The sequence below is a fragment of the Poecilia latipinna genome, unplaced genomic scaffold (assembly GCF_001443285.1).
Source record: "Poecilia latipinna isolate Pla-1442-1.1 unplaced genomic scaffold, P_latipinna-1.0 Scaffold463, whole genome shotgun sequence".
Lineage (NCBI taxonomy): Eukaryota > Metazoa > Chordata > Actinopteri > Cyprinodontiformes > Poeciliidae > Poecilia > Poecilia latipinna.
This window is the reverse complement of record NW_015113079.1, coordinates 73,921-92,496: the sequence shown is the minus strand read 5'-3', so window position 1 is coordinate 92,496 and position 18,576 is coordinate 73,921. Positions and strand designations below refer to the sequence as shown.

Genomic DNA, 18,576 nt, shown 5'->3' with positions numbered 1-18,576 from the left:
ACTTCTTCAACACGAGACCAAGATCATCCTATCCTTACCACCCCATGTTGAACTTAAGATGAAGAACATCTCCATGCGATGGAAATGTTCTTCATCTTATAAAGAAGCTTTCATGATAAACTTCTTCAACACGAGACCAAGATCATCCTATCCTTCCTAACCTACAGTGAACTTAAGATGAAAATCCCACATTGAACACAAAATGTTCAACACAAGATGTTCAAGAAAATCTTCATACATGTAGATGTTCTTCTCCGTATGAAGACGCTCCTACGTTGAATATCTTCAGTACAAGAATTTGTTCAACATAAGATGTTCAACTTCTTATGCTGAAGATCCCATGTAGATCAGTATGTGCAAACATACAACGTAGCAGCTGTTAGTGAAACGTCTATTCATGGCTTCAGCAAGGAACCAACTAGTGGTTCTCAGATTCAGCATACCTTCATATCCTCTATACCCAATGTGATTTTATTATGTCTGAGATTATTTTTTGTTTTGTTTGGGAACTTGTGTGATGTGAGGGATTAGCTGCTGATTGAGAGTGCAGGTCAAATGCAAGTTTAATTCGTACATCAATCCAGTTTCTTTGATATGTGTGTGTGTGGGGGGAGGGGGGGAGTGGTGTGTGTGCAGGTGTTTTTGTGGGGTGGTGTGTGTGTATATATTAGAGAAAGTTTGTGTGTGTTGAACTCTTTTTTTTTTTTGGTGTTTAAATGGTTTTATAATTCACCGGTCCAAAATGACCCATAAGACAATTTTTGGACCCTAGTGGTGCTCAGCCCACATGGAAATATAAACAAAAACAAAGGGTCACTTTTTTTAATGATGGGGTCAATTTAGGAAAAGTCATAAAATTTCAAGTCGGAAAAAGATAGTTTAAGGTATTTTTTCTACAGCTAAACATGCTACTGGGTCTCTTTTGACCCACAAGACAACACAAGGTTTAAAGTTAGTAAGTCTAGTTAATTGTAGGTGACAAATGATACAAGAGAGTTATAAAATAAAGAAGATTCTCTCTTTACCAAGCTGTCTGTTATGTTTTAAATCAGTCAAAACAAAGAATCTATCAGTCACCCTACATGGAGTGCAGTGTGGCTTGTGTTGTTGATTTTCAGCTGTCCCTTGTATCAAGCATGCAGTGACAGCAGAGAGAAAAAAACTCCCCTATAAAAAGGAAGAAACCTCCAGCAGAAGCAGAACCTGGTTCAGTGACAAGTCATGTAACTCGTCACACAACTTGTCATGAGTCATGTGACAAGTTACAAGGTTATATTGAAAGGCTCCAACACTCACAGTGTGAGGACTATTGAACTGAACCAGAAAAACATGACAATGTAAAACAAAGTTCCACCATTAGATCTTTGCACAGCCTGATATCAGGAATGTTTATTTTTTAAAAGCTTCTATTGGCTCTAGAGGCCTTTATTTGTTAGTGAATTGACAGGAAAGTAGGTAAAAAGAGAGAGAGGTGAAGCCATGCAGCAAAGGTCATCAGGCTGGAACTCGAACCTGTGACGTCCAAGTTGAGGACTAAAGTCTCCATATGCAGGTTGTGCTTTTCCCTTGCACCATCGCAGTACCCCAGAGTAAACTTTAATGAATCATAGACAAATCTGATAGAAAATTATATGTAATAGATATAAAACATGTATAACTCAGAAAAGCCCACACACAATTTTTTGTGTGATTTTTGCAGATTCTTAAAGTTAACAATAACTAACTGATATGGTTCTCTTCAAACCTTTGGTTTCTAATATGAAAACAGTATGAAGCTGAGGGTAATGATCTGAAGCTAACTTTTAATAATATTGCACATGGACTTGGACTAATGGTAAAGTAGATGTTCTTTATTGCTAAATTTGAAACTTAGCAACTTGCAACACAAATCGGTCCAGCTGTCACATCTAAAGAACTCAGTTCTTAGTGAGTCATTGCTGTTCTCTAATTGCCATGAGGCTTGAAATAGTGATTTGTTATTGTTGGTATGTGTGTTGATACATGTTTTAGTGTATATGAATGTGGAGCTCTTTACAGTCTCTATGAGGATTAGCTGCCTCCCCTGACCACACTGCAGAAGCTATCAGTGTAGCGCAGCCCTGATAAGATGTCCAGACCGCTGCTGTAATGGCCTCCATCCACGGCCCAGCCCTTCAATTACGGTTATCATATGAGTCTGCTGAACACCAATTCAATAAAGGCCTGCTTGGGCTGCTCCCAACATCACACACACACGCACACGCATGCACACACACAAACATACACATATTCTCCCACAGCTCATAAATACTACAGTTGAGAAAAATCTCCCTGGAACTCTCATATTGCATTGTATATTGAGTATTGCATATAAAAAATATTGATATTTTTTTTGCATTCTATGGAATTATTACATAAAACATTGTTTGAGATCTAGAAAAACCAAAGCAGTTGTTAATCTAACAACTGTCACTGACTTTGGTTCTGTCTGCCTGGAGAAGCTCATCCTAAAACATAATCCAACGTTGCAAGGATTTGGACAAACTTTCTGATTATGTTTTAGGCTCATTTTTGGCTTTGGAAGATAAAGGAAAATCATAATATCAGAGTATATGAAGGAAAGGAACCTAGAATCTCAGCTGATGCAGACTTGGATACACTCCGAAGCTGAGTCAAAAATAACCAGAATCAGTTGGCTTCACGTTTTTCTAGCTCTGACCAGTGATAGTTTTAAAAACTAAAAGAACGACCTCCATAGAAAGTGCACACTGTGGTCCATCTGCTGGTGTGATGGAGACTGCAGCTCTGAGGAGGAACTTTGTGGAAAAGGCGGTGCTTGGTGAGATTAAGTGTTTTTGAGGTTATCTGTTCTAGTGGCGAAGAATTTCTCAAACATGCATGAAAGAATAAATGAAACACTCCAGGTATGATTTTGATGAGGGAATAACATAAAATGACATAAGCTCACAATAGTTGTTATTACATAACACTGCAATTTTAAGATTGACTCCTCTTTCTAGTAGTGGATGATGTGCATTTGGAAGGATTTTTGCAGATTTTTTTTTTATTTTTAGACATTTGTTAGGTTGACCAACCGCTTTCAGTTTGGTAATCAGCAACAAGAACAAGGTGATTTGCAACTGGTAGAAGTTGCTTCTGTATGTTTGTCATTAACCAAATCAAAAGACGCTGCTGCTCCCTGTGCCTTCCCTTTCCATGCGTCTAGTCATGTGAAGAGATAGTAAATAAAGTAAACAATTACTAATCATTCAGGCCATAAAGGCTACTTACAATAAGTGAACATACGATTTAGCTAAAATGTCTTAGTAAATTAGATCTTTTTTTCTGTTTGCACAAAGCGGCCATCATGGGTTAGTAAAGAACATGAAAATATTGTGATATGGCTCACTGTTACATTTTCTACCCAGCACTACATCTTTGAGCTATGTCTTACCATAAACATTTTGTTGTATGAGCTGCACATTGGTGCAGTTGGTAGCATCATTGCCTGGCAACAAGAAGGTTTTGAGTTCAGATCAGTCTGGGGTCTTTGCATATTCTCCCCCTGGATGTGTGGGTTCTCTCTGGGTCCTCTGACCTCCTGCCACAGTCCAAAAGGCTTGATTGGTTGGTCTAAATAAATGTGCATGGATTTTGTTGTACAGTCAGACACATTTTAAGGTTGAGAAGAAAGTAGAAAAAAGAAATCAACTTTTTATAATTATTTAAGGAGTATTATTAGATCAGACCTTTACAAGATTTGAAATACTTATTACCCCATGAAGATTAGTCAGCTTTACTGTTCTCATCACTCATTGTTACTGTACTGTTATTTTGAAATGATCCTGCAGAATACGTCTCAGCCTGATAGTTGCTTAATGCCTGCTGCTCCTCTCTTCCTCCAGGGCATGCTGTCAGAAACGCCGTGTGCCTGTCAGAGAGGATTGCGTTCTGTCGGCCACACCAGTTGTACATGTTGCCATTTTTGTAACTTTGTGTGCTGTACAAGTCAGCAAACAGGAAGTGCAGCAAGATATTCTAAAAGAATATTTAGTTGATGCAAAGTCGAATATTAACACTGCGGTGATAATTATACTAAAATTTTTAATACTCTCAAAAATGCCTAAAAGATCTAAGGGGAACAAGTACAAGGTCAAACTGTGTAATGCTGTATATTATCAGTGGACTCTCTATAGTTTCTTCTTCTTCTGCTAACTGCTGAATTCAGGCAGATTTAAAATCAGCTGAAATGAGCTCCACTTGGCCGCAGTCTGACCAGCTGCTGGGAGTCTTCTAGTTTCTTTTTCATTTTCACTCTTACTTTGATTAAATGTTTTACTGGGAAAGATCACCAAAATCACTCTGGATTTCATTCATAAAGAAACACGGTTGTATTAGCGAGGGAGTCTACGCCCTGCGATCAGGATAAAGTGAGACTTTGGATCCAAACAAGCTTCTGGACAAACAGTGGTCCTGCTTTGCTCCTGTAGTGTTTATAGTTGTTGAAATGTCACAATTTATCAAGAAAAATATGCAAAATAAAACATTCAACAGCTTTTTGTTGTTGTTATTAATCTTTGGTTAGAAAGATTAAAGTGTTCATATGTGCATGCAACATAAAAAGTGAACTCATGGATGATTTTTATGTGCATTCATTTTTCCTCATTTCATATTCAGAGGTGTCTCAACAACAACTTGAACATTGTGGTTATCTTTTGGGAAATGCTGCTTATTTCCTTCTTGGTTGACTGAAAATATCTGTCTGCCTAAGGTGTGAATAATTTTGGGCTTAAAACTACCTCAAAAGTTATGAACCATCCCATCAGCTACAGCAGCATTTATGACTGCAGTCCAGTGTCTTAACAACCGTCCATTTGGACACATAGTGTGTTATAAGGTTCTGCCAAACAGATGATAGCCAGCTGTTTGTGGTCAATCTGCAGGGGAAAGTAAAAGTGTGCTGCTTTGAGTTTAAAGGCCAAATACACTTTGCTCTCTTATTGTAATAATGCAGATCAAAGGTTGCTGAGCACTGAATGTCTCAGAAGAGACAGACTTAGTGAGCCAGATGAGCTGAGTTGAATCAAGAGGCTCAGTGCTGACCGCCCTCAAAAGCCAGTATGCTACTTTCATTATTTATTCATAAAGAAGCTGTTTCCCTGTCATCGTTATATTAATAAAGTATATCACAGACATTTCAATCAGATCTCCAGACCTGTGAAAAATAGTTTCTTAAAACAGAAACATAAAAAGCACACATCTATACAGGACTGCAGGAGCAGACATTTTTGTGGATCCTGTGTGTTTCTAACATTTTCCAGTGAGTGCCTCCCTTTGTGTTCAGCTAGTGGGAATGAAAACTCAGATGACTTGCAGTGGGAGGAGCAGCAGGTATAATGAGGTGTTTGGGAATTGGCCTGCTGCTCTGCTTGTTGCAGCGAGGCTCTTGGTACAAACCCAGGATGGTTCAAATAAATCCAAAAGCATCATGTAAGACAAACTGAGCAGTTCCCTGCTGAGTCCAGCCGTCGCTCTGGGACTTTTTACAGCATAACAGTATCCTCTGCCACTGCCATCACCCCCCACCCACACACACACACACACACACACACAGCCTTCTCTGATCTGTCTCTCCTCATACACAACACTACTCTTGCAGTTTTCTCATCCGGCCCCAGGGGAGGATGTCTGTTTACAACACTGAAAACACAAGAAAGCTTTACTCCTTAAAGATTAAATATTGTTAGTAAAAATAGAACATGGCATGATTTATTTCTAGGATTTCTTATCAGAAAAATAAAGAATGACGAAAAATATTTTTCAGCGTCTACAAAATGGTATAACAGTCAGTATTGTCCATTTATTATCTTATTTGATTGGGAGGGAAACAAAGCAACAAAAGACAGCATAAAGCTTTGAATGTGATTTAAATATTTTTGAAGCTGCATGTGGAGTTTAAACTTAGAATCAAGGAAATTAATCCAATACATGTAGAAATACATTTCAAAGAGATGCATCAAGGGAACAGACAGCAGGGGTTATGTACAGAAAATCCACTCCAGCACGACAGAAATAAATAAATAATAATAATAATAATTATATTATTATTATTATTATTATAGCCTTTAAAGGAGTACAAATGAGTGGGCAAATAGTTGTATAAAAACAGTAAAAGAAATAGAAATGACAATTAACAAAATTGCGTATCTAAGCTCAAACTGTATTTATTTATTTACTTATTCATTTATTGGTCGTTACATTAATGTGTGCAACTCCTAAATCACAAAGGCAGACATATTTGGTAGGTTATTGAAGCCGTCTGTATGTCAGTAATATATCTGGCCTGTTAGATGAGCTCAGAGCTCCTGGCCGCTGAGACCCTAAAGCCCACAGAGACCCAATAAGGTGATGATAGATAAGACAGAAGAATGAGGAAAATGTGATCTTATCACAATTAATAATATTACTGCAAACTTCAGGAATAATATGGGAGATATAATGTTTTCATAAGATTTTGCTACCCCAGTAACAACAGGTAATACCTTCAGCAACAGTGTAGTAATAGAAACAATAAAATGAACCATTATGGACAATAATATAGATATTACTATGCATGGTGATCGTTATAACAATGTTCATCCTCATTGTTCTGCAGTGGATAGCACTGCAAGAAGGTTCTATGTGCAGATCAGTGACTAAACACAGTTCTAGTGTTTCCTGCAACGTTTGCAGGAAGCAGCTGATCCAGAGGCCTCTGACATGAACCCTGAACAGTACTCAATAACTGACAGGAATTCTCAATAACACAACATTGTTTCCTCTGAAAAATATCAGGAATCATCATAAACTCTGAAACATATGCATCTTGATCATTTCTGCGATGTGAGCACCGTGTTTCCTCGGAGCTCTAAACATCTAATGCAGATAATACCATCTTATTAGGACTCAGTTTATTCAGACCGGAAGAAAACATCCTTCATCTGGAACAGCTTGGCTTTACCAATCATTACAAAGGCAACACACACCCATACACAGAGCGAAGCTGCCCCTCCCCTCGTTAATCACTGCTGCCCATCAGCACTGTCAGTTACCAGCTGTGGAAGCCATTACATTAGGCCAGTGCTACTTACCCTGTTAGGACCACCACAAAGTCCATTACATTCCAGCCATTACGTAGGTAGGAGCCTTTGTGAAAAGCAAAACCCAAGGCAATGATCTTGATGCCTGCCTCAAAGCAAAATATTCCAATAAAGTAGGGCTCTGTGTCATCCTGGAATGGAAACAAGAAGAATTGGAGTTAGTAAGTTACAGATAATATCTTTAACAAGAGCACATTCTAGAATCTGTTTATCTTCCACTTTTAGTTGCACGAAACTCATCAGAACGTGCTATAGTTAGAAAAATGAAACATTTGACATAGTCCCAGTATTTCAGAACTTTACACCATGTTTGGCTGCACTAAAGATTTTATCAACACATTCAGTTTGGGTTTTCCATGGCCTGATAAAAACCAGCCCTTTGTTTGCTTGAGAAACAACTGTTTCCTGGAGACATGGACTCTGTTGAGGTTTTAAATTTTATCCAATTGCTAACATTTGCCCATGACATGTGAATCCCCCAGGTGGATGCTAGAAAGCTTACCAGAAATGACCATCGTCCACTACTAAGACAGAAGACCTGATCTGAATGAGGCTGCTGTTAATGTTAGATCAATATTTGGAAACTTGGCCAATGTTTCCAAATACGTTGGACTGAACAACTTCAGTCACTTCCTCTGCTGTCATTGTCAAAACTACATGTAGACTACAATTCTAGAGCAGCACAGAAAACTGACATCATCATTCCCAGCTTCTTCTGTTTGCCGATTAGATCGGCAAATCCGTGTGGATGGGAGAAAGGCAAAACTGTTCTGGAAGTGAAATTTTTCTTCAAGCAGAGTTCAACAGGAAGGCTATGCTAGATTTTCATGAACACAGTATATGTGCTTCCTCTTAGTCATCAGGTTTTTAGCAAGACACCTGAAGTTTGATGAAAACAGAATCATGACAGAGTGAGACAAAAACAAGCTCCTTTGCTGTTGTGGTTCCTTGAGCAGGAAGTTTTCACAGAAATGCACAAAGCAACTGCATCATCTTTCCTACAACTCTGTATTCAAAGTTCAGGTAGATACAGCACTCACAGATGATTTTTCAAAACAAATAATTACTACTTTACAGTGTTAGTTTAACAAAAACATCTGTATCTCTTGCACAGAGCCTCATATAACAGATGACAGGCAGTGAACTTGTTATCTAACCTGACTCTTTATAGAAAATGAAATTCAGTGGTTTTATTATTAGTGTCTTACATTAAGCATACTAAAAGAAAAACTAATTCAGGAATGTACAAGTTGAACCAATAGGTTGTTGATTTGTGAAGGTCAGTTTTTGTCATGGAACCGGTTCTACACTGGTGGAAACAGGAGGAACTGGTTCTGATTAGCACCAGAACCAGTTCTAGGGAAACCTCTCATTGCCATTGAGACCAGTGGTGGCATTTTGACTTTAAAATAACAAAGTCCTCATTTAATGTATTAATTAATACCTTAAATAAGTATTATTAATCTTCCAGCAGTTTAATAAATGAGTCTTTGGAAAAGAAAAACATTTAAATATTGTACCAGATATTGAGTCTGAAAACCCATTAAAGCTGTCCTTTTACATCTACTTGAGAAACAGAAGCAGAAACACAGCATCCTCTCTTTTTGTCTCCACATTGTTTGCTTGTCTAAATTGTTACGTATGAGAACTGATGGAAAGAAACAGTCTGACATCAGGCCTTTAACCCATCCTGCTGAGGGACAGTCGGTGCTATCACTGTGATCCACAGTTCATCAGCTCTTTGCCTGCACAGGAGGGCTCACAGCACTAGCTTCTTTAATGGAAAGCTTTAACCAGAGGGCTGTCGGGGGGGATTAGGGTACAGCAGGGGTAACCTGACATAATGGCACACAGGGGAGATCAGAAGCAGCTCTGCAGGGTTCAGCCTCACCTGAAGCACTAAGGAGGCGGTGTGACTCTGCTGGTGAGACTAGGAATGAGGATCACTGGCAGTTAAAGAACTTGCAGACAGACACCAAGCTAACAAAACAAAAACGGGGGTCTAGTCTGGATCTGGTCCACTTAGAGAAGTTTTGCATGTTGCAGTGGGAGAAGTGTAATACTCACCAAACGTTCTGACAGCGGAGTTTTGTCCAAAGCTGGCAGGTGTTGCTCCAAGGCCAGAACAATGCAGTTTGCTATGATGGTGGCCAGGATCATGTACTCGAACGGAGTGCCAGTGTTAAGGATGTTTGGTGAAAGGATGAGCTAACATAACAGAGCTGGAAATGATCTCTCTGCAGCTGAAACTAAGACACATTCAACTAGCATATCACTTTCAGTTAGCTTCTAAAAGGGAGCTCTTGGTTCAGTTTCTCACTACCAATAAATGTGAGCTAGTATCATGCTAGCAGGTAACAACAGGATGAGTCAACAGAGCAGAGCAAACAGCTGCTGTAAGAAGCAACATGTGTTCACCTGCATCACATGGCAACACCAGCGTTATTTCAGCATCCTCTCTGGATTACCAGCTGAACTATTTATATCTTGACATTATGATGTAAATCCACTAATGTCAAAAAGCTTTTCAGGTTATAGTGACATAGAATATATGCAAACAGATAAAGTCTTAGAATCTGTTTTTTCACAAACAGCCTTCAGTCAAAAAGCTCTTGAGATTGTTTCATTTATGTGAATTTATGCTCGTGTTTGTCAAGAATTGTCAACATTGAGCAATCTTGACAATCTGTGCCAAAATTGTTCATCTGAACACAGATTAGTGTCAAGATGAGCAATGAGTTACAGGATCTGGAAGTTCAGTGGGAATCAGTCCAGAGGAAATCTTAGCCACCATCCTGATACCCACTGAGCAGGATGACCAAGATGCTGCGCTGCATCCTTTTGTAGGCAGTGATTCAGGTAGAAGCAGCCACAGAAACTGTTTGCAAATATGAAAATCCAAGTGAGCCAGAGACAGATATACAATTTACATGGGAACTTAACTATAAAAAATAACAAATGAACTCTTTACTGTCAGCATTAGTTAGTAGTAAAGATATCATATGAATATTTGAAGGCACAGCAGTGTCTGTCAGGAAGATGCTGTTGCTCCCTATGTAACTTTAGTAAGCTGTGTTGACTGTGCATCACTGTATTGCTTCCCCTGATGCCTTTTGACTGGAATCCACTCTGAAGGAAGCAGCAGCAACTGGCACCAACTCAATGTTTTGCTCGGTCTGGTAAAAGTTGTGCCAATATAAAAACCTCTCCTCTGCACTGACTGGTCATGAATGTTACATCACTGAACCAGAATGCAATGTGAACCCAAAGTAATGGTGGACACTATAGTTCAAAATTAGGACACTTCTGACTTATAATAGCACACAAACAAGGCTAAAGTATTCTCTCCTACTACCAATCTGACCACATTTTCTTTAATCTGAGAGCCTTGATACGGAAAACGCAGAAAGTTAAACTCTAACCTTACATGCATCAGTGCTAAATATCTGCATGTTGTGATTAGTCCCTTAAGATCCACATCCTCAATAAAAATTAATCAAAAGTCCTTCCACTACATTGTATTCACTTCCTCATTTCACAAGGGGGAGTTATAATGTTATAACTGGGCTGGGGTTGTTTAGATCACTTCCCCCCATCATTAATGATTAAATAATAATTTTTGAAAACAACTGGATTGGCCTATATTGACAGAGTCTGACAGCAGAATTTATTTGAGGAAAATCAAACCAAAAACAGGGGCATGAGGGGAAGCACTTCTTCACAGCACTGTAAATGATCAATCATTCTTTTAGTAGGATTTGAAGCCTGACTGTTGGATCACAGCAGACAGCAGCTACTCCATGTCAGCAGCAGTTTGTTCAGACATCCTGACAAATGAATCTGTGAGCGCAGCTTGTTTGTTTCTTTGAGTCACACCCATGAGGAGAGCTGCTGTTTGACGGCAGCCAGCAGCTCCAGAGGGACCGAGATCCTCCATCCTCACCGAGAAACTCACCAAACACCAGCCTTTATCCTCAGTTCTGAAGCCAAACCCAGTTCATAAATGTATGTTTCATGAAACACCAAAGACAATCAAAACAAACACACCTTCACAGAATAGAACACTGCAGCACAGCCTGGCTTCCAGAACGGCCCATATGATGGACTGAGGCTGTTTTATGTTAAAAGATGATGTGAATAATATGTGCAGAAATGTTAACAGCAGATGTATTTCTGTGGCTGAAAGCCAAATAACCCCCAGCAGCAGCAGCAGCAGCAGCTACCTGTTCCTTTATAATTTATACTGAATGAGGCTGCAGACATCATGAGACCTAACTGTACAATGAATGCTCCTAATAACATGTTTCTGACTGAGGTCTGCGCTGCACACAGTAAGGATATGGCCATTCTGTGATCTTTTTGGCATATTTCCGAATGATATTATCCTCGCTAAAGATAAACAGGGAGCGGTTGACGGTGAGGCAGTTCTGTTTGACTGGAATGGGATTGTAAATAGCCATGGTCCTGGCTCTCTGAGCCATGGTCTGTTTGTACATCCTCTGGCCCCCCGGAGGCCCCGGCTGCCGGTTGGCCCCTCTGGCTGGCCCCGTGGGGCCGCTGCCTCTGAAGCGGCTGGACGCGTCGTCTTCAAAACGAGCCATTCTGAGACTACGAAAATCTTGCTGGAGACACCGACACTGACAGAACAGGAATGGAGATGAAGCATCACAGCAGAGCCTGCTGCACCGTCCCCCGGCAGGTCCTCACTGACAGAGTCAGCAAGAAGATCCAGCAAAGCAATGAGAGTGGCTCCTCAGGGTCGCTCCGACAGCTCTTGGTCTCCGCGGCTCCCCATGCCGCCGGCAGCTCCGAGGTGAATTTGTTGCTCAAAGTTCAGCGGCTGCCCCTCCATGATGCATCATTTTCCTGGGTGTTGCTCCTCCGGCTGCCCGCCCCGCTCCTCAGAGGAGACAGATCCATCCATCCAGTGAAAACAACTTCCCAGCTGTTTGACTGCAGAGCCGGGCTTCAGTCAGTCTGTGATCCCCAGCCTAAGAAGAACGCCCAGAAACAGCCGCATTTCCTCCTCCGGGAGGCTCCAGTCCGCGTCGAGTTGAATGAGGAGTGTGTGTTTCTTGGAGCTGCCGCTCCCCACGGAAGCTGAAAAAACACGCCGCCTTCAGACGATCCGTCTTCCGCAGAGGAATCACGGCTCGGCCGCTCGATTCCACGAAACCTCCTTTAAGAATAATGTAGACTCCACTTTCCCCAGCGCCGCTCATCCATACCCCCATGTGGCTGACAGACGCCAGCCAGTGGCTCCACCTGGACCGACCCTGTTTCCATAGCAACAGGGAAGGGCGCGAGCCACATAGTACAAAAACTTATCCCATCATCAACTATCAGAATAAGAGCTGTTCCTTTTTGTTTACTTATATTTTCATACTTGAGTTTAATGAAATAAATAAAATGAATCTAAATGAAAAGCATCTCACACCAATTGGATTTATGAATCCAACCCCTGCATTCATAAATCATTGAGTCATAAATGAGTCAAGTTTACAACGTTATTTTCCAACAACAAATTAACACATTAGGTAAATAATCCCACATTATATAAAGTGATCCAGGTAAGAACAGCTGGTTCACAGGAGAACAACAGCCAAGAATAGAAAGGTCAAAGGTTGTAAAAGGTTCAAGTCCCTCAGGGTTCTGCTTTAGGACACATCTGGTTCCTGTGGACAAACTACATTTTAAAACCTCTGGTACCACATGTGGCCATCCTGTTTCCTTAGCAACATTGAATTACATATATGAGCAAATAAACTAAAAAATAGTTAACCCCTTAATGCCTCAATTCATATCCAGTTGTACAAAAAAAACTGCATTGCAAATTATAAATTTGAACAGTGCACCAACCTGTAGTGTCAGTTTAGAATTGGGCACTTAAGGAACGGATCAATCTCAGAGGTTTAAAACCAACAAGCTGGATGTTCTGGAGCGGCCGACTTGAAAAGGCCTCCTGACAGACTGGACAGTTTTACAAGGAACAGCTTGTAAAACTGTTCCTTAAAACACACAGATGTGGAGAACACTCAGACTCCATGTTGTGACTGCAGCCAAAGGAGCGTATGGACTTAAAGGGGTGAATATTTATGCAATATTTATTTTTGTCACATATGTCTTTTTTTTAATATAGAAATCAGTTTTAAATTTGACAAAAAATAATCACAATTGATTGTAAAAGTCATAAAGGGTAAAAAATAAAATAAAAACATCCATTGTTGAATATCTTATTCATAAGTCAGTGGATTAAAGCAGATGTGTCCGAAGTCGGTCCTCGAGGGCCGGCATCCTGCATGTTTTAGTTCTCTCCCTGGTTTAACCAAACGATGTCTCATTAAAAGGCCAAACAGAACATTGACTTGCTGAAAAGGTTGTTACCACCACCAGGGAGAGAACTAAAACATGCAGGATGCCGGGCCTCAGGGACCGAGTTTGGGCACCACTGGATTAAAGTCATCTAAAATGCCCCAAAACTGTTTGAGGCAGGAGACATAATCTGTTTACTAGTGGTGGGAATAACTACGGCCCCTCTTATTCTCTGAATTTTATTTAAAAAAGGCAAGTCATTGGAGGGATCAGTAAACAGTGTGAGCATCAAGATCGTTTTTATTGCAGTCAGAAAATGAGAAATATCTCACTTTTTTCCTCAAGGTAACAATATGACAACTATTTATAAAAATGAAAATGAATTTAGTTTAGCTCTTCTCTATCTGGTTCGGGTTCACCTGCACTACGATTTCAGCTCAGACTTCTGCTACATGTCTCACCAATCAGCTTCAGACAGAACAAAACCAGCTGCAGTCACACGAGTTACATTCAGACCTTTGGAAATGAGCAGATTCAGAATATCTCTTTTGTTAAAGTTGGTCTGCAATGTTCCAGAGTGCTTTTGCAATTCTAACTTGAACATTAATTATTAAATGCTGAAATCTCCCACAATAAGAATACAGATATAACCAAAATAAATTACAGACAGCAGTTTTGGAAAGTCGGTATAAAAACATGACAAACATTTAAAAAACTTCACAACAGAAAGACCTTCAAGTTAAAATTTCCCTGGTACTTTCTTACATATTGATGACTCATTAGATATTGGCACGCTTAACCTATGCACTTCAATCAAAAGTTCTGAATGCACATCTAAAAATGTTAAGACAGCAGACACCATGCACCACGGTCTGATAACTCCTGCTCAGAGACTTTCACAGTGGATGGGAGGTGATAGTTTCATCGTTTTAACATTGACGTCTCAAGACAACAAAAAAAAGTGTGTTGTACAAAAAAAAAAAAGATGTTTCACTGCCAGTCAAATGAAGCACAAAGACCAATAAAGTAGAAACACAGCTGTCATATGTATCAATAAGACACATGTAAAAGGAAAAAGCAACAGCACAGAACTTTAGTGCAAACCAGAGTAGAAGTTCACTACAGAAGAGCACACACTCAGCTCAATCAAGTGGTTTGTGCTGAGATGGACTTTATGGACAGGGAACTAAGACGAAACCTAAAACATAAACTCATTTTCCAAGCCAAACCAAACATGCTCCATGGTTCTGGAGTTCTGACTGCTCCATCATTTGCTGATGGAGGCAAAATGGAACAGCTTCTATCTGCCTGCAGCTGAGTGATGGCACTGGGGAGAACCACACAGGCAGCTGAAGAACTTGCTTTTCACCCTCCAGTAGTTGTCGCCATAGTCAATCCTAGAGACAAAATAATTATTATCCAAGAATGCCAGAGAGAGCCAAGGAAAGGATTTTAGCAGGAACTCACCCGATCTGTTCTCCAGCTTTGATGGGTCTACTTGAGAAGAAGGCTATTCTTGGGAAGCGCTGGTCTTGGTGCACGGTGAACACCCTCACAGCTATCAGGTTGGGCTCACACATATGGTTGATGAAGCGACCAATGTTGCCGTAGAGCCTGGCATCGATGCAGTATGGCTCCCCTACCTAAATAAGACCATGACCCAACAGCATCACAGTCACGACTTGCCTTGTTCTAAATGGAGAATTATTGTGGAGAGTGGTGTTCTCTAGACAAAGAACTGCAAACAATGGACAAACGTTATGTTGGTCTCATCGGTCCAAAGGTCAGCTCTAGAGCTGTTATGGTCATAAGACACACTGACCTGTTGACCACTCTGAGGAGGACAGGCAGCTTTGCTACAGGTTTCTCTACTTCAACCACTTTCCAGTCTCAGTTCTGGAAAGGGCAGCCTCTCCTGGGCAATAGCTGTTGTAATTCCTCCTTTGCATTAATAGGAAATGTTCAATCACACTTTGATGATCAATCAATCGGTGGATCTGGTTAAACTTTTTTGAGCTTTATATCATGTTATGATGTTATTCCCTCATCAAAAACCTGCCTGGAGTGTTGCCTTGATCCTTTCATGCATGTCTGAGAAATCGCATAATCTCCATGGCAACCATTCAGCTGTGCCTCAACACCTGCTCTCACAGAGCACCACCTGCTTGGGCCTAACTCCACCTTCCAAGCCTCCGCCTCACAGAGAAGCTCTCCCCTGCGACTCCCCCACTTGGCTCCTTCAGACTAGCCAGAAGCAATTAGCAAACACCTGATGCTGCGCTCATTATAGGACTTCTCAGTGAAATGCTGGTAAAAACATTGTTAAAGGGTTAATACAGGAGAGATGTTCCTGACTTCCTGAAGGCAGAGTTTCAGAAAGAGCAGGAGTTTTTAAAGGCCCAGTTTCAAGGCGTTACATTACATAGGGAGTTCTTTTAAATAATATTTGATCCATGCAGCATTTTTATAGCCACTGAAGGTAACATAGTTACTTGGTTAAGCTACAAAAGCAACACGTGTCATCTTATGTTTTCACTTCAGAAAAATAGTTACACATACTTCAGTTCTCCATTGGTTAAAAACAGATTATTCTGTTATGTTCTGAATTATAAAAACTTATATTAGAGCATGCACATTTGTTCTTTCGCTCTAACCCATTATAGTGGAAGGAGCATGGTTCCACTAGAAAATATTATGCTGTACACAAAAGATGCATGAAAGCAGGAAATGTTTCCAGGGCTCAGCATCCCTAATGTGTGGGCTTCCTATCAACATGTCTGCATGTAGTTCACCTTATTGTCCAAGGTGAAGAGGAAAGAGTCATTCTCTCTCTTGTCGGCCTCAGAATTACTGATGATCTCGCCAACGTACCTGTTAAAGTATCCAGAAGCAGAGCTTAGAATGTTGCAGCTCTATAGCGTTATGTGTTAGCAGTGAAATAATGGATTTAATTATTGCTCTTCTGTCAGCATCTCCTCACTCGCAAATGAATGTTCCTTGTGGGACGTCTTGAACGGTCCTCACTCCCCAGCCCATCTTCTCTGTCTTGTAGAGCTTCAGGCGGACTCTGGAACAAACAATATAAATAAATATCATGTCATCATGTTGGTGGAAGGGAAGTAGATATCAGAGCTTTCTGATACCAGGATTCTAATCTGCCTCCTCACTCAGTCAAAGCTTTCAATCTGTTTTTTTTTCTTTTAAAGTGACATAACTGATTTTTGTAAATCATACAAAAACACCACAGCACAAAAATACAGCTGTTCCTGCACATAACTGCTTGTGAACTACATTTTCTGTTATTTAAAAGTTTTATCCAAATGAAACAAGAATTTTTGTCTTATTTATGAAAACTAAGACAAAAGCTCTTTGTTGTCCTGATGTGGAGGATCTGTAGGAAGCTGATTGAAGATATTTTGCACCTGGCTGAACAAGCAGGAGTCTCTCACTAGATTATGTGACTGAAAAAAAACAACAAAAAACTTTTTGAAGCTTTTTCTGTTCCTTAGAAACATATCAAACATTTCTGAAGAACTCAGTCAACATACATTTGAAACACCAGGATGGAGGCAAACTACACTGAGCTGTTAGGGAATTCTAGATGCAGCAGATTTTCTGAGGACAGTCCCACCTGAGTCCGTTCTGCACCACACGGTTCCGACACGTCCTCCAGCAGGAGCAGGCATGGTTACACTCAAACAGCACCGGAGGCTCCCACTGACAGAAGTCCAGAGGCAGCCGACCCTCCTGTGAAAACACACACAACTTACTACAGGTGACTGAAAGAAAGCTGAATTAATATGTGCATTTTCACAGTGGAATCACAGATCATGTTCAATTGATTTATAAACCTGGATTATGACTTCTGGATTAGAACTTGCAATAATATCTCATATATGAGGAAAAATTATAATTTTCAGGTTATTCAATATAAAATATTCCACTGAATTCACTACATAGCTCAAAGTATACATAAAATGGGTCTAGTTTAGTCTGAATTACGTGGAAACACTTTACAAAATACTTCAAATAAATATTTTTCATGCTTTATAGCTTTAACCATTAAAAAAAAAGAAAATTCTTATAAACTGGAAAACGAGGACCACTGCCAGTCTGACATGTCAGACAAATTTACTCACTGAATACGTTTCAATGGAAAATTATCTTCATATAGATTATATATGACTTTCACTTATACTATAAACAACAAATTCATCTATTATGATTATAATCGTTTTGCCCTTCCTTTATTCTCTCTTCTTTCTCCTTCTTTAGGCATTATTTTTATTTTCTCATCCCATGTAATTCCTGTATAAAATCTAACAACCTCCACTTAGTAGAAATAACTTTTCAAGTCTATTATTGATCCGTCGTATGTTTATATTTACATATGTTTAAATCTATCAGATAAAAGAGCTGTGCTGCACACACACACACACACAAGACGAAGGAAAAAACAAACATCTGGACCATTGGTGTTGGGAATCAACATTCTGGAAACCAAAAACGTTGTACCAACTTCACATGGTGGCATCAAAATTGTTGGCTTATGTAATTATTAAGTTATTAAGTTATTTTGTTTAATCGAAGCACCAACTGTAGTAACTCTGAGTAAGCCAAACTCAGTCTTCCAAGAAGGAATGAATTCAGAGCACAGCAGAAGAAACTTCACAGAACAAGGAATGATCACCGACACGCTGATTTCTAATCAAGTCCAATGAGTTTATTGAGAAAATGCCCTAACTTTACAGCTGAATTATTCTGCAAATATTCTCATTTTTTAATTATTGAATAGAATGGAAATCAAAACACATTAAAGAACAAACTATGACCAAACAAAATGGAATGTTGAAAATTAATTTAAAAACTAACCAAATTAGACAAGAAAAAGGAAAAATCAGATGTGCAGAATCTTAAATGCAGCACCATAATGTTGTAGGACAGAGAAACTCCATCCTTTGGTGAAGAAGGAAGAAGATGAAAGCAAAAGGGGAGGAAGGCTAACATGCAGGCGAGACAAAAGAAACAGGTCCAAGGCCTTGTATGACCACAAAGTAGATATGAACAGAGAAATCAAGAAAATAAGAGAACAGGAGGGAGAAAGAGAGAAAGAGAGAACAGATTGGCCAAGAGAGAGCTAATGAAT

The 18,576-nt window shown here is 39.8% G+C and overlaps 2 protein-coding genes across 16 annotated transcripts in view; both read right to left on the bottom strand.

Annotated features, from left to right (window-relative positions):
- cacna1ba (calcium channel, voltage-dependent, N type, alpha 1B subunit, a) overlaps positions 1-12,227 on the bottom strand; it is an 87,093-nt gene extending 74,866 nt beyond the window's left edge. For 13 of the 15 annotated variants that reach the window (XM_015039160.1, XM_015039159.1, XM_015039167.1 and 10 more), the window contains exons 1-3: positions 11,460-12,227; positions 9,186-9,291; positions 7,110-7,249 (exon numbers count right to left, since the gene is read on the bottom strand). In XM_015039160.1, the coding sequence (XP_014894646.1) occupies positions 7,110-7,249; positions 9,186-9,291; positions 11,460-11,719 (506 nt within the window). In that variant the 5' untranslated portion in view covers positions 11,720-12,227. The remainder of the gene's footprint in view (positions 1-7,109; positions 7,250-9,185; positions 9,292-11,459) is intronic. The other 2 variants (XR_001425827.1, XR_001425828.1) reach the window with 1 other exon arrangement.
- Positions 12,228-13,708: 1,481 nt separating this feature from the next.
- ehmt1a (euchromatic histone-lysine N-methyltransferase 1a) overlaps positions 13,709-18,576 on the bottom strand; it is a 30,097-nt gene continuing 25,229 nt past the window's right edge. Inside the window, exons 18-22 of the mRNA XM_015039153.1 lie at positions 17,062-17,177; positions 16,411-16,497; positions 16,223-16,301; positions 14,898-15,073; positions 13,709-14,827 (exon numbers count right to left, since the gene is read on the bottom strand). Of these exons, the coding sequence (XP_014894639.1) occupies positions 14,731-14,827; positions 14,898-15,073; positions 16,223-16,301; positions 16,411-16,497; positions 17,062-17,177 (555 nt within the window). The 3' untranslated portion in view covers positions 13,709-14,730. The remainder of the gene's footprint in view (positions 14,828-14,897; positions 15,074-16,222; positions 16,302-16,410; positions 16,498-17,061; positions 17,178-18,576) is intronic.